This window comes from Vombatus ursinus, unplaced genomic scaffold, assembly GCF_900497805.2.
Source record: "Vombatus ursinus unplaced genomic scaffold, bare-nosed wombat genome assembly UNPS02014847.1, whole genome shotgun sequence".
Lineage (NCBI taxonomy): Eukaryota > Metazoa > Chordata > Mammalia > Diprotodontia > Vombatidae > Vombatus > Vombatus ursinus.
In genome coordinates, this window is record NW_020954625.1 from 20637176 (window position 1) to 20661927 (window position 24752).

At 37.9% G+C, this 24752-nt stretch overlaps 1 protein-coding gene across 1 annotated transcript in view; it reads left to right on the forward strand.

The window, feature by feature from the left end:
- PCDH15 (protocadherin related 15) overlaps positions 1-24752 on the forward strand; it is a 1147277-nt gene that overhangs the window by 993737 nt on the left and 128788 nt on the right. The window contains exons 24-25 of the mRNA XM_027840684.1: positions 2520-2629; positions 6822-6962. Coding sequence (XP_027696485.1) covers positions 2520-2629; positions 6822-6962 — 251 coding nt within the window. The remainder of the gene's footprint in view (positions 1-2519; positions 2630-6821; positions 6963-24752) is intronic.

Genomic DNA, 24752 nt, shown 5'->3' on the forward strand with positions numbered 1-24752 from the left:
CCTTCTCTGACCACTGCATTCTTTGGGGATAGCTACGTGGCATAGCGGATAGAGTGCTGAGCATAAGGTCAGGAAGACTCATCTTTCTGAGTTCAAATCTGACCTCAGACACTTACTGTTTGATCCTGGGCTAGTCAGTTTCCTCATCTGTAAAATGATATAGAGAAGAAAATGCCAAACCACATCAGTATCTTTGCCAAAAGAAATAATCAAAAACAAAAAACAAATGAGTTCATGAAGAGTCAGAGATGATTGAAAATGACTCAACAACTACATCCCTTTCTCCATCCTCTTTTTATCATCCCCCTTTCTCTTATCCTCTTTTCTTCTTATTTCCTTGTTGGAAGATAGATCTCCATATTTAATTGAGTATATAGATATAGATATCTTCCCCTCTTTGAATCAATTTAGATAAGATTAAGATACAAGTATTGCTCCCCCATTTTTCCTGTACTGTAAAAGCTCTTCCTTGTAGTTTCTTTTATGTGAGATAATTTGCCCCATTCCTCCTCTGCCTTCCCCCATCCCCTAGTGCCCCATAAATATAGCTCATGTTTATGCAGCATTTCTGGGCTTGTAATGCCCTTTACACACATTGCCTCATTCGATACTCACAACAACCTTAGGTGATAGGTGCTAATATCTTCCCATTTTACAGATGAGAAAACAGAATTTTGGAGAAATAAAGCTAAGAAGGCTTTCTGTCACCTCCCAGATCAAATGCAAAATCCTCAGGCTTTTAAAAGCCTTTGGAACCCAGTTTCTTCTTAGCTTTTTCATCCTTTTTTTGTTTTTTGTTTTTACATTTTCCTCCCCTCCATGTATTCTATGACTCAGAACTTTGACCTTCCCACTTTTCCTCATATAGCGTACCCCATCTCTCTGATCCCTGCCTTTTCACTGGCTAGCATGGATTGCATCCTGATCTCTGCTTCCTGGCTTCACTAGCTTCCTTTAAGTTTCAGCTAAAATTCCAGCTTTTACAAGCATTTCCCACTCCCCTGTTTCTCTCCACTACTGTTATTGGCTTCTCTCTGGAATTACCTGCTGTTAACTTTGTCAATATCTTGTTGGTAAACAGTTGTTTGCCTCTTGTCTCTCTTATTAAAAAAAAATAATAAGTCCCTTGAATCCAGGGATTTTTTTTATCTTTCTTTACAACCCCAGCACTTACCACTGTACTGCATTATACTGGCATATAATAAGTACTTCAGAAATGCTTATTGATTTGATTTAAATGGTTTATCTAGGCTTGCAAGGGCCTGGGGTGAGACATGAATCCATCACATTACCCCCAATGCAAAACTGTCTGAATTAGAGACTAGAGACTAGAAAAAGAGAGATGAGGAGGCAATTATTACAACAGTCTTGCTGAGAGGTGATGTGGGCTTGAAGTCAGGCAGAGTCTCAGTGAGGGAAGAGAAAAAAGACAAAATTTCAAACTGCTTGGACATGGGAAGCAGTAACAGGAAAAGAGGCAGGATGACTTCAAGGCTGTGAACCTGGGTCCTTGAAAAGATGGTGGCATCCATAGCAGAGACTGGACAGTTTAGAGTCAGGAGAGTTTTAAGGAAAACATAACAAATTCTGTTTTGTCAAAGTAAATGATAAGAAGGAGATAATTTTGAAGGACATCCCAGGCAGAGAATCAGGGATTGAAATAAAAAAGATCATTGACCAATAATATTTCGATATAAGACAGAGTGATTACATATGGCATTACAGCTGACTCTAAAGAATAATTAGGAGTCTATTTTCAACCCAAGTAGTAAAACCATCACCTGCATTTAAGAGCAGAAAGCAATGATTGAGAAAGGTGAAGAAACATGAAGATGATTAGGAAAAATCCTTTGGAAGAGATTATAAGACTTCTGCTATCATTACAAAATGAATTAATGCCTTATGAGAAACAATAATAATATATTGAAAATGATGCTTGGAATGTAGATAAGAAAGAGAGTTAACAAAGCCCAAAATATGAGTAAGAAGCTGATTTTCCATAGGAAACTTAATTTTCTCTTTGTTATTTTGTGATTATCTTTCTACTTAAAAATGTCCTGCAGTTAAAGTAGTTGGGGAAGGAGAAAGATGGGAGTTAAGGAGGGACAAGGGCGAGAAAGAAAAACTGCCTGGTTAATACCATTAGCATCATTGTGCTATAACAGAATTTTAATGCTAGGGAGATGGCCCAGTTAGTTGTTTTATTTTTCTTTAATCAGGAAAGTACCCTCTGTTCAGTCTATTGCCTATTAATGAGTTGTGTAATACTGCCATGGCACTCCTGTGTTTACTCTTTATTGCCCTGGGTGAAGAAGCATTCCTATTCAGTAAGATACTGCTGAATTTACTTGTGTCTCTGTGTCTGATGTCTTAATCTCTCACCTCCCTGAAGACTTTAGCAATCAACCTTGTGGAAAGTCTGCCTTTGCTGATACTATACATATTTAATCTTTAAATGCAAACCTGTATCATATCAAAGATTAACACGAGGAAAAAAATGATCTTGTCTAATTCTGCAGACCACCTCCAGTAAGCGAACTTGCACCAATAGGGACTCCAGTTGGTGTTATCAACGCAGCAGCCATCAATCAAAGTATTGTATACACTATTGTTTCAGGAAATGAAGATGGTAAGTCAATCTCAAGAGCCTGATGCTTATTAAATATCTACAAACTGATTTTAAGGAAATCTAGAATATATTAAAATATAAAATATCTGTGGATTTTAAATGTTACTTTATGCTGTATAATTATCCAAATTATTTTCTTTTCCTTTCATACCTTTACATTAGGATGCAATATATAATAATGAAGTAGTAGAGTTATCAATTAAGCTCCATGATTTCAATAATTATGTGTAGATATGTATGTCACAGTTATACAAAGATTCATTCATTCAAGTGTATACACATGTAGACATGAGAAAGGAGGCATGTTAGAGTGGATAGAAAGCCAAGCTTAGAATCAGCAAGACCTCAATAGAAATCCTGTCTGCCCCATTGGATGGACAGATTTTGTACCAAGTCAGTACTCAAAACTCCAAGTACTCAAAACTCCAAATACTCAAAACTCCAAGGTGCTGATCTGTGTCAACTGAAGGAGTGTCTATATTGAGATTTCCTCACATGAATAAGATCACAGGTCTGGCCCAAGCACTCCCCCCCACCCCCACCCCACCCCTGCAACCCTCCTCAAAAAAAGTACGTGCTTAGATATAAGAACATACTTTTACATAACTCTTTGGAAGTTATTTTTTCAAAATGCTTTGCATACTTTATTATATCCTTTAATCCTCAAAAGAATTCTACAATGTAGGTATTATCATTATCTCCACTTTGCAGGTGAGGAAACTGAGGCTCCAACTAGTGACTTGCCTAGGGTCAAATAGGTAGTAAATATCTGAGACCAGAGTCTATCTGAGGTGTTCCCAATTCTTAGCATATTTTTATACATATGCCTTCTCAGCTTCATCTCATAAAGCATCTTGACATTGACTCTGGACTATGCTGTCCTTGGAGTCAGAAAAACCTGGGCTTAAATCCTGCTTTGGATACTGATTAGCTGTCTGACCCTGAACAAACCATTTAACCACTCTCAGCCTCTGCTCCCTCCTCTATAAATTGAAGATAATGATTACACCTGCCTGCCAGGGTTGTTGTGAGGACCCAATGTATGCTATGCCATGCAAACTTCTTCATGTAAACCTTCCAGTGCTATGGAAATGGTCATTATTATTGTACTGCATCCTCTTACATACCCTAGACAAATGGGCATGTTTAGAATCATAAATTTAGATGGCAACTTGGACTCTATGGAGTTCAACCCCTCATTTTACAGATATGGAAACAGACTCAGAGAAGTCAAGTCATTTGGTCATGATGGTACAGAACATGTGTCTAAGGTGGAGTTTGAACTCAGGCCTTCCTAACTCCAAATCCAGTGCCCTCTCCTCTGCACCATTGAGCTGTCTGTTCCTTGAACTGCCCTATGCATTCGTTTACTCTTTTTCTATGACCAGAATGCCTTTTCTCATCTCAGCCTTTTGACATCTTGCTCATCTCACAAAGGCCAACTCCAATGCCATCTTCTCTTTGGAGCCTTCATGAACTGCTCAGATGAAAGGGACTTCTGGCCCTTTGAAATTGTAGAACTAGCCAAATGCCTCTTCATTTAGACATGCTCACAATCTATATTATCTATTTTTATGTTGTATAAATAGGATCAGGAGATCCTAAATGTAAAAAGTGAAAATGTTTTAGAGGCCATCTAGTCCAACCACAGCATTTTACAGATGAGGCAACTGAGGCTTAAATATTTCCTCTTCCCTAATCCATTGTACATTTCTTGAATGTAGAGAATACATCTTTACTACTGTATCCTCACATACACATACATATGTATGCACTTACATGTGTATGCAACCCATTCCCACATACCAACATGCTCACAATTCATTATAATTCAGGAAGTGTAAGCATATCATTATGGTTACTTCCTGCACTGCTACAGGTCTCAGTCACTCTCACTTAACTTTTGATAGTGTGGGAAAGGAGACAAAAATATTTCTGCCCCTCAATTAACTTGGTTATGAGAGCTTTGAACTGATGATACACCCAGAATCTGTCTCTGTACCCATTCTCAAAGCCTTCTGAACTTTGCAAAACATAACCAGACTCAAGCTTCACTAGAATGGCCTTTGCAACTGAAGGTCACCCCCACACCACATAGAGGAATCATACTTTTGTGTAGGGTGTCATCCAGATGTGCAGGTGCTATTCCAGCTTAGAAAGATGTAATATATAGAATGTTGACCCAGCAAACAACCATATTTGGGCAAATCTTGAAGATATTGGTCTTTCCCATCAGGATCAAAAAAATCTTTATGTTAGGCTTTAAACCCTGAAATTTTTCTGAAAAAGAAATGTTTCAAGGATCAGTGATTCTGTTGATATCTGTGGCCCCTCCTCTTATATATAATGCAACCCCTTTACATCTTAGTGGATGATTTTTGTAGTTTCTGTGGCCCATGTGTATATACCCCTGGGACAATCTACTAATTAGCCTCTCCAAACTTAGTTGAGCTGATCCTTGATAACAGATGTACTGGCTGCCCTGTATGAGTAACCAGAGGTTCCACTCCAGAAATGGAAGCTTTCAGAAGTCCAGGTCACCTGTACTCCACAATGGGGCACTGAAGGAGGACCTGAGTGAAAAAAAAAAGCAGCCTATTTAATGGAGAATTTATTTCAATTAATTTATTAAAAATATGTGGACCTGGGGTGATATTTTAAGTGATTTCTTCTAAATGATCAAAACATTAAATAAATACATGGAATTACATTGATTTCTATCTCTTTTTAGGAAGAGTATAAATTGCTTGTGCCATATTCTTCTACGTTGTAATAGTAGCCTACATCTTTTTTATACCTTGTGGCCTGATATATTCTCTCTCTCTCTCTCCCTCTCTCTCTCTCTCTCTCTCTCTCTCTCCCTCTCTCTCTCTCTCTCTCTCTCTCTCTTTCTCTCTCTTTCTCCTCATTGCCTCTCTGCCCCTCTCAATTATCTTCTCCCCCCTCTCCTTACTCTGTCTTCCCCTCTTTTCCATGGGTATTGTCCAAGATTTATGATTTCATCGCTGTGGGGAACTCCAGTAGGGAAAGTAGGATTTGTTCTCCATTGAAGAAAACCAACGACCCATTTATAATTTAAAATCTTAGTTGCCTGAAGACATGAAAAGGTTAAGTGATTCACATCATTAGGATGTGTCAGATATAAGATTTGAAATGAGGTCTGTCTGATTCCGAGGCTAGCCTTCTATCCACCATGTCCTATGGCTTCTCACACTTCTCATAAAGACAATTTTCTGTCTGTTCCCATCCTTCCATAAAGGCATATGTAGTTTGTGCATTCTTGAAACTTTTATTAAGCACTTTCTGTGTGCAACCGGACAGTGCAAGGCCAGGTCAGTCAGTCAGTTAGCAAACATTTATTAAGTGCTTGTTGTATTTCTGACACTGCTAAACACTGGAAATACAAATATAAGAAAGCATAAAGACAATCCTTTCCTTCGATGAGCTTATATTGTAAAGAAGGATGACAGTATATTACAAAACAAAGATTTAAAGGGGGAAGGGCAAAGATATGAAGCTACCTGTCACAGAGGCACAATAGAAAATTTGTGTAGAGTCAAGACTATAAGAGTATTACGTAGAGAGCAAGACGCTGTGGTTGACCTGGGTATTCTTTTTACAATTGAGGCTTTGGAATAAACCAGCCTCGCAGAGAGATGTCATAGAAGGTACTTCCAGTGTGAGAAATCCAGGGTTGAAATGAACTTCCAGGGTGAGGGATTTTCTATGTCATGGAAGAGCAGGTTCAAAGAATCAGGAGGGCCCTCTGTACAGGAAGGAAGATCCTAGAGATACAAGCTACCTGTGAGGAGGCTGTAAACTATGAGTTGACTTAGGAGTCAGAGTCTGAGTACCCAACTCATATGTCCATCCTTCCTCCTCCTTAATTTTATTTTTCTCTTTTAAACATCATACTGAATATCTAGGGGCCAAGTATCAGTGTTAGACTGAATCAGAGATTTTTAAATAGAAGGGACTTGTTTAACTCCCTTTTTATTGATAAAGAAACTGGAGTCTTGATAGGCTGTGTAACATGCCCAAAGTCACAAGGCAGTAAGTGATGGAGGTGGGATTTAAACCCGGGTTTCTAGTTTGTCAGCTATAAGTAAAATAAAGAAATAATATCAAAGTCACAGTGAAGAAACTCACTTGGCTTGAAGCCAAGACCTAGAATTTGTGCTTTATATTCCAGATCTCTTTGGGATTAATAACATCACAGGTGTTATATATGTCAAGGCACCACTCGACTATGAAACAAAGACAAGATACGTGCTCCGCGTCCAAGCCGATTCTTTGGAAGTGGTTCTGGCCAACCTGCGGGTCCCTTCCAAAAGTAAGTCATATTTGTTTCCTCTCCAACACTTCCATACTAAAGTCTATTTCAATTCTTAAATACAAATAAAGAAAGTTAGAAAGAACTAGCGACTTTATCTTGGTAACTGGGGAAATCCAGAATATATTGTTGATAACTGCCAGTGGAAACACCAGTAGAAGACAACTGTTTCCTAGACTACAGCCCCCAACAGCAATGGATCTAAGCCTTTAATCCATAAGTGAGACTAAGAATTCCTTCACACATAATGACTCACACTCATACCTTCATTATGTGAAGTAGGTAAAGAACATGACCACCATGTTCTTGATTTGCATACTGAGGTTATGATTGGTTAAGTGACACTCATTGTCACAAAGCTAGTAAATGCCTAAGGCAGGAAACAAACCCAGGTTTCCTCACTAGAGCTATGACTAGCAGGCCCAGTAGATGTCTGGGCCTGGAGTTGAGAAGACCTGAGTTCAAATCCAGCCTGAGATACTTACTAATTGTGTGATCCTTAGCAAATAATTTAACCTCTTTGCCTCAGTTTCCTCATCTGTTAAAAGGTGATAATAATAGCACCTAGCTACCAAAGTTGCCATGAAGATCATGAAAGATAATATTTGTAGAATATTTTTAAATCTCAAAACACTATAATAAATGTTAGTAATGGATAATTAGAACTATGCTGCTTTTTAGATCCCAACCTCTCTTCAATCAAATTTGTTCTATCTTCTGGAAGTCCTAGAGTAGAAGTCATAGTAGTCATAATAGTTGTAGTGGTTGTAATAGTGATACTAGCAGTGGTAGTCATAGTAGTTATAGTAGTTGTAGTAGTATTACAAGTAGCAGCAATACTATTATTACTACTTCTACTACTACTATCACAATAACTACTATGACTACTACTAGTAGCACTGCTACCACTATGACCGCAACTACTACTAGTAGCACTACTACCACTATGACCACAACTACTACTAGTAGCACTACTACTATTGTAACTACTACATACTACTATTATTACCACAACTACCTCTACTACTTCTACTACTACTATTCTGATAACTATTACTACCAGTAGTAGCACTATTAACTGCTACTACTACTATTACCACTACTACAACTACTGCAAGTAGCACTATTCTTCCTACTATTACTACAACTACTACTAGTAGCAATACTACCACTACCACTGCTATTAGTAGCACTACTATTACTACTACTATTACATAGTACTACTATCACTTCTACCACTTTGACTAATATAACAGCTACTAATAGTGCTACTACTATTACCACTACTAGTAGTAGTAATAGTAGCACTATTCCTACTACTATTACTACTGCAACTACTACTAATAGCACCACTACTACTACCACAACTACTACTACTACCACTACAAGTATGACTATTATTACTACAACAACTACTATGACTACTCTTGGTAACACTACTACTAGTAGTAGCAATAAACACTGCTACCCTACTATTGCTGTTACTGCTGTTACTGCTACTGCTACTAGTGCAGCTCCAAGACTTCCAGGACATAGGGCAAATTTGATTTAAGAAAGGTTGGGATCTAAGAAATAACATCATTTTTGGTAAATAGTAGATACCTAATGAATATTGCTAATCAAATGACAACTACTGTGGTCACACTAGAGGTCTTTAAGCAAAAGTTTAAAAAAATAGTTTAAAACAAGATTACACTTCCTTAGGAATGTTGTAATGTTCTGTCTGTTTGTTTGTTTGTTTGTTTTCCCTCATTTTACGGCTTGGACTAAAAGGCTATTTGGGTCTTGGTTAGTTCTATAACTCTGTGATTCTGAGGTAGCCTGGAAAGAAAGGTGATGAGAGCTGGGAAGCTATAGGGAAACAGAGTTGGTGTGGAGAAGACAATGTGAGTCAAGTGCTAAACATATTGCAGAGGAGAGGGAGTGACCTGGAGGTCCAGAGATGCCAGCAACAAGGATCTGAACAAGGCAGGGGGAGTTTTAAAAAATAAGATACCATTATGTTATGGTAACAGTGGAAGCGTCTGGAAATGCCTGCACAATTAGATGTATTCTGTGCAATCACAGGATCATGGGCTTAGATCGAGAAGAAACCTTACAGGTCATCTAGTCTAGCTTCTACATATTATAAATTAGGAAATAGGCCTAGAGGGGGTAAATAGCAATTATTATTAATAATAATAGTATTTATATGGTAGCTTAAGATTTGCAAAATATGTTATGTGTATTAATCTATTTGAGCCCCACAACGAACTTGTGAGGTAGCTATTAATATACCCATTTCATAGAAGAATAAACTAAGACAAAAAAGATAAAGTGACTTGGACAGAGTCACACAACAGATGTCTAAGACAGGATTTGAACCCAGGTCTTCTTTACTCTAAGATCCAGGATATCATTCACTTTACCACCCAGGATCCCAAATAAATTACAGAGATAGGATTTGAACCCAGGTCTTTTGAGGCTACTTCCAGCATTCTTTCCCCCATATCACTCCTGACCCTGTGATAAGAGAATGAGATTAGCTAGCCTTGGATAAAGTACCAAAACATGTGGTGTCTTCTAGAACAAGTTATCTTCAGAAGCCTTCAGCAAAGAGAAGGAATGTGAGTTAAAAAGATGTAAGACAATGGGGAGTTTGTTCATAATAAAGTTCCAGAGGGCATAGTCAAAAAGGAATGGAGAGAGGGGCAGTTAGGTGGCACAGTGGATAGAGCACCAGCCCTGGTGTCAGGAGGACCTGAGTTCAAATCTGGCCTCAGACACATAGCACTCACTAGCTGTGTGACCCTAGGCAAGTCACTTAACCCCATTTGCCTTGCCTCTCAAATGAATAAATAAATAAAAGGAATGGAGAGGAGGATAGTGACTGGGGAGGGCTAGGGCTTAGTTTTCTATGGGATATGTTGGCTACTTATTCCACTCTCTATTTCTTAACCCCAACCTTGATGGTCACAGGAAGGAGTGATTCAGCCAGGCATCAGATTGAAGACGTCCCAGCTTTTTGGTAAAGTGCATCACTGGAGAGGAGTGAAATGCTCACAAGGAAGCAGGAAAGGCCATGAATAGGCAGAAGGGGAGGGGGTGGAGGAAGGAAGAGACTTCCTCCTGCCTTTTTCCTTGTATCTAAGTCTGGGGCAGAACTCCAGCTTACTCACCATTAATTCAATCCCTTGCTGACTTCTGTTGTTTGCTTGTTTCTGTTGTGCCTGACTTTTCATGGCACCATTTGTGATTTTCTTGGCAAAGATATGGGAGTAGTTTGCCATTTCCTTCTCTAGCTCACTTTATAGATGAGGAAACTGAGTCAAACAGAGACTTGCCCAGGGTCACACAGCTAGTAAGTACATGAGGCTGGATTTGAATTTAGGTCCTGACTCCAATCCAGGCACTCTGTCCATGAACCACCTAGCTGTCCCTAAAACGTATGTGAAGCAGTTATGTGAATACTTGTTGTTCAGTCATGTCTGACTCTTCATTTGGGGTTTTCTTGACAAAGGTACTGTAATGGTTTGCCATTTCCTTCTCCACCTCATTTTACCAGTGAGGAACTGAGGCAAACAGGGTTAAGTGACTTGCCCTGGGTCACACAGCTAATAGGTGTCAGAGGCCAGAATCAAACTCATGAAGAGTCTTCCTGATTCCAATTCCAGTGTCCTATTCACTGTGCCACTTAGTTGCCCAATCCTAGTTCTTGATAACAGTGCACTTTCCAACGTCCCACACTGACACTTGCATTGCCTTCCTGAATTCTCCTTCATGTACTAGAAGCAAAGTGTGGAAGCATCCACCCACTAAAGAGAAGCAAGGAATTGAGTTCTGGCCTCTGGAGTGAGTGAAGGACATAACCAGGGAATGTAGCACATCTTGGTAAACTTAGATGGAAATAGACCCTTCCAGATGAAATGGCTCCTGTTGGATTCATAGAATCCAATCATCCAGAAGCATCTCTAGTGTGGTAAGATGCTATAGAGGATTCAAAGATGGATAAGAAAAGAGTCTCTGCCTTGTATGGCTGAGTAGTACTAAGCCAGTTAGAACATGTTTCCAAGATGGTATTGCTTAAAATAATGTAAATGTATGGAAGAGAGGGATAAAGGAATGCCAAAATTTTGAGGGAGAAGGAGGAGACTATTTATCTCATGGAATCAAGGAAAGCTTTAGGGAGAAGGTGGCATCAAGCAAAGCTTTTGAAAATGTAGGCCATTATCCTAGGCATAACCAATGGTGAGGGCCAAGGCACTGGTGAAGGGCAGCCTGGTGGGTGATAGGTTGTAACCAAAGTAAATGGCCTTGAGTAACAGGCTCATGGAAAGAACTTATACCATGCTTCCTTGATAATGGGAATCCAATGGATGTTTTCCATCAGTGGATTGACATGAACAAAACAGACCATTATAAGGATTTCCCTAGAACAGGAGCAGAGGATGGAATGAAGGAGTTAGATAAGAGACTTAGGAAGTCATTGCAAGCATTACAAGAGCTGAATATTGCTGAAATAAACAATCTATCAGTCCGTCAATAAGCATTTTTTTTCAGTACTTGTCATGTACCGGGCACCATGCTAAGTGCTATGGGAACAAAAAAAGTGAAGCAGCCCCTTCTCTCAAGAAGGTTATGACCTGTTGGGTGGAACTATCATATACAGTATACCACAAAGAAGATACAAAACAAAAAGAGAGGTAAATACCAAAGGCTTTCAGGGGAGGTAGCTGGCACAAACCACTGACAGGGTTCAAAAAATCCTCTTTTGCTAGGCTTTGAAGGGATTCTATGAGACAGACTGTGAAATTACATTCAAATTATAAAGCATTAAGAGAGATCAACAAGAGAATTTTCCCCACCAAAATCTGCTCAGTTAACTGCATGGGCAAACTTAGCAGCATTCAGCCTTGGATGGAGAGGTATAGGAAGTGACCACACAAGAAACAGATATATAATGGAATGAGATTGATTACAGGAGTATATAAGGATAGGTGTCACCCAGTAGACCATCAGTCATGCATTCAGTTTTTGTCAGACCCTGGGTCAGCAGCCCAAATAGCCATGTTTCTTCCCAGGCTCCAGATGTTCTGATTGCTGGGCACATTGGGGTGGCTCATCAGTAAACACCTGTAAATGAATAGCAACAGCTGGGACCACAAGAGTCTCATATGGTCCTCCTCAAGAACTGGGTTGAAAGGTTTTGATACAGTTGCCTGGACTACTTCCCAAAGGGCAGAGGTATAAAGACCAGTAAGCACCTTGATGATACTTTAGCATTTTATCAAATTAAAATTTTCCCTAACTGTCTTTGCCCAGGGTATCTGAAAAAAAAAATAAATGGTAACAGGGGCAGAGTAGGGGAGGAAGGGCTGGCAACTATGCATATCAGCCCTTTCTCTGCTCAGAAAGCCAAGAGGTGTGCTTGGTACATAGTAGGTGCTTCATAAATGTTTGCTGAATTGATAGATGGATATAATTAATGATGGAAGCCAATTCATAGAGAAAAGAAATAAGCAAAAAGTCAAAATTCAAGATAGGAATATGTGACTATCAAATAGAGTATTAATGGAGTTAGCTCAGGATTTGGACTTTCCAAACATATTCACAGGCCAGTGAGGAAGGAGCTGTCCATAACAAATACCATTAATGGGAGAGTGTCACCTAAATACATCAAGTAAGTGTATAAAGGAAAAATCAACTTGTTTGCAAAAAGACTCAGAAAATCAATAACAGCACAAAATGTTAACACTCTGCTAATGGAATATGATCAATCAAACAGAAAGACAAGGAAAAGAGAAGTTAGGCATTTGAATAGCGCACTGGAGAAAGTAAATTTGATAGACATACAGAAAGAATTAATTTGAAAAAAGAGAGGGCGTGCTTTTGTTCTGTCACATTTGTGAAAATGTGTTTAGGTCGAAGAAAAATTCAGAGACAAATGTATATTGCTACAATTATGTGCCATGTTGTGTTAAAATAATTATTAAAAATGAAAATGTTTTCAAAATATATAGGCCCATGTAAACAATAAAAATGACTTATAGGATCCTGCTTGATTTAAAGAACAAAATATTTTAAAAATAATAAGTTATTAATGAAAATGATTAAAGCATAAATGTAGAATGTGAACATTTATGGTATGTAGCCTAAACAATACTCAGAGGCAAATGTTTATCCCTAAACATTTATGGCAGCAAGAAAGAAAATGAGAAAATTAATGAGTTCAATTTGCAGTTAAATAAACTAGAAAATGAACAAATGAATACATCAAAATCAAGCAGAAATAAGGGTGGAAGTCAAGTAAAAGAGGATATGAATGTGATAGATAATAAAGGAATAATGAAAATTACAAATAAGGAAAGTATTTTTTAAATGTCAATGGAATTGATAATTAGCAAACATATTTCAAAAGAAGAGAGAGAATCATAAAATAACTAACATCAAAAATGACAAAGTAGAAATCCCAAGAATACAAAATAATATTTTTAAAACTATCAGATGGTTATATTGACTTATGTGCCAACAAAAGAAGATTACTGAATTAAATGCACATTAAAAATAACATACATAATTTGACAAAATCTGTAGAAAATAGATAACCAAAATAAACCAATTTTAGAAGTATTTAGCAGATGACTCAATGAACTTCCAAATAAAAACTATCAGGACTAAATGAATTCACAATTATATCCTTACAAATATTCAGACTGAATGATGATTCATTGTTACAAACATCATTTTCTATAACAATCATAGTATCATACCCCATTTTCCATCTATGAGACAAATATGACACTTGTCCCTAAACCTGGCAAAGATATTTTAGAAAATGAAAGCTTCGTGCCAATAAAATTAATGGTCATTGCTACAAAACTATTAAGCAAAATGCTGGAGAAGGGATGTTCATAAGACCATTTCATTTTCTCCATTAAATTTATGATTGTCTTTATTTTTTTCACAAGAAACTATTAATGAAGCCACAACACCTCCACTCTGCTCAGTGCCAAGATTATCTTCAACTAAGGATCTTTCCTAGTAATAACTAATAGAACACTTATTAGTGAACTCCACTAAATAAATACACAAATTTTGCTCAAGATAAAGAGATATTCGAGGAGGATTACCAAGCACATGTATTATCAAGGGGAATCTAGGAATTTGTAGAGTAGTACAAACTTACAAAGCTATTAAAATGGCTCTAATAAGAATATTAAATATTCATGAGATTATTAAATATGAAACATAACAAATGTTCTATTTTCATTAATGTGACATTAAATAATTGGAGAACTTACAATCAATTTCACAAAGTGGAGTTATTTAGCCTGGAGAAGAGAAACCTTAAGCAGGACTTGATAACTATCTTTGAGTAGTTTTAGGATTGCCATGTGGATAAGGATTTGACTTGTTCAATTCAGATTCAAAGGGCAGAGCCAATAGCAATAAATGGAAGGAAAGATGGATAGAACTTGCTAATTTGAGCTATCCCACAGTGTAATGGGATGACTTGGCAAATCAATGAGTTGCTCCTTAATAGGACCGTTCACATATAGTCTAGGCGATGCCTACAGTAACAGGAATTATGACAGTCCCACTCTTTCAAGCTGCAAAGTATTACATTTACACACGTACAAACATTAAAAAAATTATGGGGATTTCGAGTGTATTTTCTTTCTATCATCTCAGGTGCCTACCACTTGCACTCCCCACCTTGTGAGGGGCCAATGACTAGAACTCCAGTTCCATTTAACCATTCAGTGTTGGATTAGCTTTTATAGTGAAATATTTACTACAAAGTCACATCAAGAACATACAAATATTTTCCCCAACATCTCATGGGTATAATCTTCTCCTAAACCATTTAGTCTCTAGGGATGGTAGGGGTTTAGGCCCACAGCTTACCTCAGTTCCTCTATAGCATTAGTGCTGAGGTCCACTGAGCTAATGTCAAGACCTTTGCTTTTCAGAGCTTATTTTCTGGGCAGGTACAATATCCAACCTGGAATCCTGGTCTCTGAGATCCCCATAACTAAAGTTACTGGGTTGAGAACTCAACTTCCTGTACTTAGAACTAAAGAGGACAAATTATCAAAACTAAAACGCCCTCTCATTTCTGAAGACCACATGGCCTAAGGTGGAGGAGGTGACCTTTAGGCCTTCCACCTTGTAGCACCGTGTCACCTATTGTGAGTGAATGAATCCTTTCCCTAGACACAATGAAAGAGGCAGGATGTGCTCAGTCAAGTAGTTCTAAACATAGATTTATTTCTGGCTTTACAAGTCAATAAAAAGAGTCTGTTCCCAATCACATAGTGGGCCAATGCAGATTGTCATATATCTAACAGTTCTTTTATTTCTCTAGTACTTCCCACTGGCTGACTCCATTTTAAGTAATCCAGGAATGTCCCAAACCCCCATTATAGTTTATCATATAAATTTACATGGGATTTTCAGGTTACTTAGAGATCTGTTCCTGAGAAATTTTCCATCTTTGATTTTCTGTGGTTCCATAATCATAAATTTGAGGAGACCAAAGATAATAGTAGAAGAGAACCAGTTAATGAGATTTCAGTGCCTTGCCTAGAGAAAAGAAGGTGTAGTGGGAGCCATACTGAGTATATTCAATTATTTGAAGAATCATCATGTAGAATAGTGATTAAAATTGTTCTTCTTGGTCCTGGGGAGCAATGAAGAGAAGGTAGATGTTATAAAATGGCAGATTTTAACTCAATTCCAATAAATGCTTTCTTATACTTATAACCGTCTAAGGTGAGAGGGGATTTTTCAAGGTGCTTACATTTTAATAAGGGTAACAACAGGCACACATCTCAAGAGACAGTGTGTTCCCCTCCACTGCATGTCTTCTAGCTTCTAGGGGCTGAATGGGTTACATGTTTATGACATATTATTTCTGGGCCAGGCCTTATTCAGGTGAGTTTGCTGGTTCAGGCTCTAAATTGTAACAATAGTAATAATTATTATAGCTAACATTAATATGTCACTTGTATGTTTGAAAATCACTTTACATGAATTATCTCAATTGATTTTCCCAACAACCCTGTGAGGTAGTCATTCTCAATAGATATATTTTATACAGGAGGAAACTGAAGCCAAGAGATATTGTGTGACTTATCCAGGGTTGTGTAACTAGTATCTACAAACTTAGTAGGTGATTATAAAGGGTCACTGTGGCTAAATGTTAATCAACAAAATGTCATCATGCCTGTGTGAACTTGACAAGACTTATCCTAGAGCAATGGATATATGGTCTATCACCAGATCTAAATTAAAGGATTTTTCCAGCTTGGTAATATGTCAGAAGGCTAACATTCCATATCCTTTTTAAAATAAGTTTTTATCAATGTTTTCAGTTTCTTACATCAAAATAGTTATCTCTAAAATCCTTCCCTTTCCTCCTCCCAGAGAGTAACCCTGCATAATACATAGCATTTAAAAAATTCAATTCATTGAAAAAAATTCAAAAACATGTATAGTGTGTAGTACTTGCAGACCTCTCATTCCCATAAAAGAGTCAGTTAGGGCTGTCTTCTCATATCTCTCCTTTCTAATTGTGTCCCTTCTGATTTTTTGTTGTGATTTTTCTTTCCATTTCCATTGTTGAAGTCACTGTTGTATGTAAGGTGGATTTTGTTATTCTTTTTTAGATAATAGTTCCCAGGATCATGGCCATAAACAATCTACTAGCTCCTAGGATTTCACATTATAAACAATTTCTACTATGACTGTGAAGTGAGATATAATGATGAGATAATGTAAACATTTGTGCTTAAATTATAAACACCTACTGCACTTATGCTGCGCTAAGTCATCATGATATTACCAAAGTTAATGTAAACGTGTGAGGCTATTGCTGGCAAGTTTGTGTGTGTGTGTGTGTGGTGTCCTTTTTTTGTGTGCTCCTTTCCAAATTAAATGAGCACTACTCAGTAAGTGCAGATTTGTGGAATGTGCCAGATGAATGCTGTGCATGCCTTAACCTACCACCATCAAGGTTTGGGGGAATGCTCAAGCCGAAATGTTGTGTGTGTCTCAATTAGACCCCTTTGAGACTGAGAAGAATGTTGTGGTAGTTGGACCTCCTACTTCTTATAGTCTCACCCACCCCTGCAAGAAGACTATTTGGGAGATGCTGTAGGAGTTGTTGCTTCCATTATCAGGACCTCTTGAGAAAAATAAAGAAATTAAATAACCCCTCATTCTGTTTCTGCTCCTGTCCCAAATCAAGAGTGAACCTGGTAGAGGCTGGAGTCCAAAAGCTCCTGTGTCTCCCGTCCTACAACTGTGTATACTGTTTTCATTGCTCTGCTGACATCACTCTGCATCAGATCAGGTAGAACTTCCTATTGCCTCCATTTCTCTATCCTTCCAAAATCCACCATCACTTCTGTGACCCAATGAGACATCAAAGGCAGATAATAATGAAGGCAATGGTAAAACCATCTAGATTAATAGATTTAATACAAGACCAATCACAACATCAAAATATGACCACAGAGATTTAAAATTGTAACAATCCTTATGGAGAAAAAACAAATGTATTTTTAATAGAATGGGAATAATTGAAAAGGAGAGAAAGAATGAGAATTTTTGAAAAAAGATCTAATTATCATCATACAACATACTTATTTATATTATTTGATACTAAGGAAATAACATTAAAAGATCATGGGGATGTAAAATATCCAAGGATTGTAACCTCGACATCTAGTTTCCTTGACTAAAATAATCATTTCATAGAATAGGAACATAGATTTAAGTCAGAAGTGACTTCAGAGAACATCTGGCCAACATCCTTCATTTTATTTTTATCTTTTTATTCTTTTTTTATTTGATTTCTATACCCCCTTTCCTGTATATCTTATTTCCCAGTTGTATGTGAAAATATTTTTTATCATGTGTTTTTAAAACTTTGGGTTCCAACTTTTCTCCCTTCCTCCCTCCCTACCCACCCTCATTGAGAAGGCAAGCAACTTGATACAGGTTATACATGTGTAGCCATGCAAAACACTTCCATAGTAGTCATGTTGTGAAAAACTAAGTATATTCCCCTTCATCCTATCCTATCCCACCCCCCATTTATTCTATTCTCTCTTTTGACCCTATCCCTCCTCAGAAGTGTTTCCTTCTGATTGTCCCTTCCCCCAATCTGCCCTCCCCTCTATCATCTCCCTGCTCTCTTGTCCCCTTCCCCCCCCCATTTTCCCGTAGAGTAAGATGGATTTCCCTACCCAACTGAGTGTGCATGGTATTTCTTCCTTAAGCCAAATCTGATGAGAAAAAGATTCACTCATCCCCTCTTATCTTCTCCCATTTCCCTTCCACTGTAAAAACCTTTTCTTGTCTGTTTTATTTAAGGTAATTTACCCCATTCTACCTCTCCCTTTCTCCTTCTCCCTATATGATCCTCTTTCACCCCTTAATTTTATTCTCTAGATACTACCTCTTCATTTCACCTCACCCTGTGCCCTCTATCTATCTATCTATCTATCTATCTATCTATCTACCTATCTGTCTATCTATCTATCTATACATACATACACATATATATGTATATATAATATATACATATACATACACATAATTTTTTCTCTCCAACTACCCTAATACTGACAAAGTTCTCATGAGTTACAAATATCATCTTTCCATGCAGGAATGTAAACAGTTCAACCTTAATAAGTCTCTTATAATTTCTCTTTCCTGTTTATCTCTTCATGTTTCACTTGAGTCTTGTATTTGAAAGTCAAATTTTCTATTCAGCTCTGGTCTTTTCATCAAGAATACTTGAAAATCTCTTATTTCACTGAATGATCATTTTTTCCCATGAAGGATTATACTCAGTTTTTCTGGGTAGGTGATTCTTGGTTGTAATCCTATGTCCTTTGCCCTCCAGAAAATCATATTCCAAGCCCTGTGGTCCCTAATGTAGAAACTACTAAAGCCTGTGTTATCCTGATTGCGTTTCCACAATACTTGAATTGTTTCTTTCTGGCTGCTTGCAATATTTTCTCCTTGACCTGGGAACTCTGGGATTTGGCTACTATATCCCTAGGAGTTTTCCTTTGGGGATCTCTTTCAGGAGGTGATCAGCCAATTCTTTCCATTTCTATTTTGCCTTCTGTTTTTAAAATACTAGGGAAGTTTTCCTTGATAATTTCTTGAAAGATGATGTCTAAGCTCTTTTTTTGATCATGGTTTTCAAATAGTCCAATAATTTTAAAATTCTCTCTCCTGGATCTGTTTTCCAGGGCAGTTGTATTTCCTATGAGATATTTCACATTATTATCTATTTTTTCATTCTTTTGGATTTGTTTTACAGTGTCTTGATTTCTCATAAAGTCACTAGCTTCCAATTGCACCATTCTACTTTTAAAGGAAGTATTTTCTTCAGTAAGCTTTTGGATTTCCTTTTCCATTTGGCCAATTTTGCTTTTGAAGTCATTCTTCTCCTCACTGGCTTTTTGAACCTCTTTTGCCATTTGCGTTAGGCTATTTATTAAGGTGTTGTTTTCTTCAATTTTTTTTTATTTGTGTCTCCTTTAGCAAGCTGTTGACTTGTTTTTCATGATTTTCTTGCATCACTATCCTTTCTCTTCCCTGTTTTTCCTCTACTTCTCTTACTTGCTTCTCAAAATCCTTCTTTGAGCTCTTCTATGGCATGGGACCAACTCATATTTTTTCTTGGAGGCTTTGGATGTAGGAGCTTTGATTTTGTTGTCTTCTTCTGGTTGTATGTTTTGATCTTCTTTGTCACCAAAGAAAGATTCTATGGTCTGACTTTTTGTGAGGTTTGCTCATGATTCTAGCCAATTACTTGAGTTATAAACTGTTTGTTAAGGTAGGGGTCTGCTTCCAGTCTGGAGAATGTACTGTCCCAAGCTTCAGGGGTTTTGTGGAGCTGTTTTCAGAGATACTTCTAGGAACCTGTAAATTTTTAGTTCTTCCAAGGTGGTATGATAAGAGTCGAGGTATTTACTCCTTTCCTGGCCTGTGCTCTGTTCTATGAGTGACCACAAGCACTCTTCTGCCTTGGAACTGTGAGGATTCCCTCTCCACCAAGGCATAAGATCCACCATGCCAGCACTCCTTCTCACCCCAGGATTGCCAGCCATAACTGCAACCCAGATCCAAGCACAGGCAAAGCAAGAGAATCTTGCCTCAGCATAGAGATCCCTGCAATCCCCCTCTGACCAGTCACTCACTTCCACCTTAGTCTGTGGGCTGGAAGCTCTGGAAGCCACTGCCACCCTGAGGCCATGCACAGGGACTGGGCCTGGGACCGAGCTTCTCTCTCACTAGGATCGCAGACTTTTCCTATTGACTTTCTAAGTTGTCTTTGACATTAGTGGGTTGAGAAGTCAGGGAAACCACCACAGTTGCTCATTATTCAGTCCTCTGAGGCCTGCTCCAGGTTTACTGGGGCCTGTTTTGCCTGTGTGCCCAGGCTGAACTGCGTTCTTCTCCCTGCCCAGTGTGATAGATGTTTCCAATGAACCATCCAGGTTGCCTTGGGCTGTCTTTTTGTGGGTTCTGCTGCTTTAGAATTTGTTCAGAGCCATTTTGTACAGGTATTTGGAGAGGTTTGGAGGAGAGCTCAAGCAAGTCACTGCTTTTACTCCTCCATCTTGGCTTCACCCCCCAACATCCTTCATTTTACAGATGAGAAAAAAGAAGCCCAGAAAATTATAATGACCAGTCTACTGTTACCCAGGTAGAAAATGGATGACCTGGGATTTGAACACAGGTGCTTGGAATAAAGATCATTTGCTAAATACAGATTTCATCACTTATCAATGATGAAAATACATTTGTCTTTAGAATGAAAATAGTATTTTGAATATTTTTTTAAATCCACAAAACTCTGATTTCCACTGATTACTCTAGGATAAAAACTGATGTTAAGGCAAAAGAGAGAGCAACTCCATTCATAGAAGGAAAGAACAATCAGCAAAATTCAGGAATTATCTTTTCATGTAGAGCATAAATATAAAATACAAAACTTGGTTTGCTTAAGTAATGAGACATAATGTCTTGGTCCCTTATAATATGAAAAAGTTCATTGCTTTTTTATTCCTGATGTGAAATTTAAAACTTCAGGATTCCAAATGCAATGCAATTTATTAATGACAATGAATGCTCTGGAATCAAGGCATAGTCCATTAGCCAAACAAATAATTAGCTAAATTTGTTTGCTATGGAAACAGAGGTTAATTCATTAATTTTCTAATTGTCTATTCCTGCTTTAGAATGAGTTCTCATTTATTTAGTCTCTAATTTTGACACATATGTAACCATGGGAATGAGAACACAATGTTCCCTGGGAAGAAGGCTAGTGCTTAACTAGAATTTCTTCCAGGAGAGTCTTCTCATCAAACTACTTTTGAGCTACAAAAATTTCATTTGCCTGTATTTTATTTTGATTTTTTTATTTGCTTTATTGGTATCTTTTAGACCTCAGACATTGCCCAATTACTCCCAAACACTGAAGTCATCCATGTAAAGAAAAAATAAATGAATAAATCAACTTACAAAGCTCTTCACAACATGGCCACCCTTTCCTACTTTTTCAATCTTCCTACATTCTTCTGCCCTCCATTTATTCTCCAGCAACATTGGCCTCCTTGCTGTTCCTCTCACACAATACTCCATCTTCTGCCTCCATGCTTTGGACTGGCTGATCCCCATGCCCAGAATGCACTCTATCCCATTGTATGACTCTTAGAATTCCTGACTTCCTTTAAGATTCAGCTCCAGCACCATCTCTTCCAAGAGGCCTTTCCTGATCTTCTCTCTTGCTAGTGCCATTCTTCCTTCCTTCCTTCCTTCCTTACTTCCTTCCTTCTTTCCTTCTTTCTTCTCTGTAATTATTTTTTAGTTCTGATTTATATATGTTGTCTCTTCCATTAGAAAGTAGTCTCCCTTAGAAAAGGAACTGTTGCTACTTTTTTCTTTGTATTCTCAGTGCTTCCCTAGGTGCCTGATACTTAGCAAGTACTTAGTATATGATTGTTGATTGAATGATTGGTAAAATGACCATGTCTGTCATTATATGTAAGCAACACCACACACCCATATACCCCTCTACTTAGAGGAAAGAAATACGTATAACCACCTTCTCCCTGGATTATTGTTTGTACTTCATTCTTGAAAAAGATCAATGACATCAGGAAGGTGATGTCTTAACTTGAAAGTAAATTGGATTTAAGTGAGGCAAGGCTGTGCAAAATCATCAGCTTCACTCTCTCCTCCAGAGTCATCTGGGTCTGACAGAAAGATTTAGATCAGGATGACTGGAGATGGCCCTGATGCAGTAGGAAACCTTGGCCTTTTTAAGCTAAGGTCTTTCCCAGGTCTCGGTTTGTCTGAGGCAACCCCCATTCAGTGATTAAGCATAGGTAAGAAATGAGGCAAGGCAAAAAAAAAAAATGGCCTCTTTTACCCAGTCAAAAAAAATCAATCTGGGAGGGGAAGACTCCCAGGGTTTCTGGCCATCTGGGTATGACTTCTTTGTATTTTTATTTATAACACTGTTATCACTGTTTTCCGACCCACTTTACTGAATCAATCAATCAACAATGATGTATTAAGTGTTTTCTATGTGCCCTATTTTGCTAGGCCATTGGGATACAAAAGCAAAAGTAAAACCTTTTCTGTGTTCAAAGACATTACATCCTATTGAATTTCCTCAAGGTCACACAGCTAATAAGTATGAGAGATAGGAGTTTGAATCCAGTGCTTCTTGATTTCATAGCAGTATTATTTATTTTTTGGGGGCTAGGCAATTGAGGTTAAGTGACTTTCCCAGGGTCACACAGCTAGTAAGTGTCAAGTGCCTGAGGCCGAATTTGAACTCAGGTCCTCCTGACTCCAAGGCCAGAGCTCTATCCACTGCGCCATCTAGCTGCCCCAAAGTAGTGCTATTTATAAACATATCAACCTATTTTTCACTTGAGTAACCAATCTAGCTACTAGGAACAAATAAGAAAGCAAATAAGATTAATCTTAAACTATTTTATGGTGTCAACCTGTAATGCATCTCATTCCATACCCAGCATCTATAATAAATAGATAAGGCCAACTAAGCCACACTTAGGATTAACTTCCTTCACATAATGTTGCAATGGTTTATATTTCAACTGTGTAACTTGTCACATGTAGTTTACACAGAGGTCTAGAAAACCCAGGTGTGATCAGAGCCCACTAGGGTAGCCAAAGTGTTGGATGTAACCATATTTTTAACAACACTCACAACATCAATATACATTTAAACACTGGAAACCTGATTATAAAAACTAATAACCCCAAAGTGCTTTACAATAGCTTTTGCCTATTACATCCTAGGCATCTGCCATAAATTCAACACAGAAATAACTGCATTTTTAATGAAACAGAGATTTATTCTTAGAGGTGGGGGAATGATATGGTCTGACTAAGAAAACATTTGTAGTCTGTGATGTTGCTTTGCTTGAAATTGTGACCAACAAATGGAAATGGGATTTATTTATCACACTTCTGGAACCAAGTGCTTTGTGGTTGGGTTTTGGCTTTTTTCCCAAAATTCGTCTGCTGTACCCGGAGCAATGATGTGTGACAAACATTTCTAAATTAGATTATAGTGTGAAATAAGTTTGAATAGTAGAGGGCTTTGGGGAGTAGATGACATGATGTAAGAATAGCAACCAGAATGAAAACATCTTAGACAGGGTTCCCAAAACATTAAGAAGGGTTTGAATCTGCTCAAACCATCTCACAATGATCTTGAATATGCGAGAGATGTGAAAGAAGAAATGATAAGACATGGAAGTGTGTTAGATAAGTGGAGCGAACAGTTGATCATGACAGCAAGATTGTAAGCCTCAGTGACCAGAAGGATGGTGAAGCCATTGATGGTAATAGGGAAGTTAGGAAAAAGACAGGGTTAATGCCTGCCTGTCTAACTCTGATGCCAGAATGCCTCTGACATAGAAGAAAGAAAATATGATGAATATTCGAGAACAAAAGTAGAAAGAGATATAGAGGTGATATTATGGAAGCTTTTTTGTGCTGAGGTAGATACAGATTTCTCATAGGAAAAGGGAAGCCATGAAAGGTGAACAGGAAACTGGCATGGTGAAAGTTGTGTGAAAGGGAGTACAATTTGGCCATCCATAGCAATATGGCTTTTTGCTTCATAAAGAAATAAAGTCCAACTCAGGCAGCTCCTACATATGGTTAGGGAGCAGAGCCAGAACTGAATAGGAGAATGAAACTGGTCTAGACAGAAATTGGGAAACCAGTATTGTCAGTGACCCCAAGCTATTCAGTATGAAAAAAGTTCATCATTATGTTTACATCACTATTCTCCTGGACATGCAATATATGGAATTCCAGTATCAAATGGTTAATTGTAGGGAACCCAGAAAGTGACATGTGGTGAGTATAAGTGGGATGCAAGAGATCACTAGTGGTAAGACCTGTGAGATATGCAATAGTAGATATCATCAAAAGAGGATAGAATGTAAATATAGTAAATAAGAACAATTAAGAGACAGGTGGCTATAATGGCTACTATACCAAACCATCAAACATAAAGGAGCATGGTGATAGCTAACTAGCTAGCTAGCTAGGTGAATAGATAGATAGATAGATAGATAGATAGATAGATAGATAGATAGATAGATAGATAGATAGATGGGTGGACAGTCACACAGGGAGGGAAGTAAATAAGATGTAGACCCAGGTCCTCTGACTCCAGACCCAAGTATTCCTTTAACTCTGCCATGTAGCTGAGTGCTTTACTGTATGCAA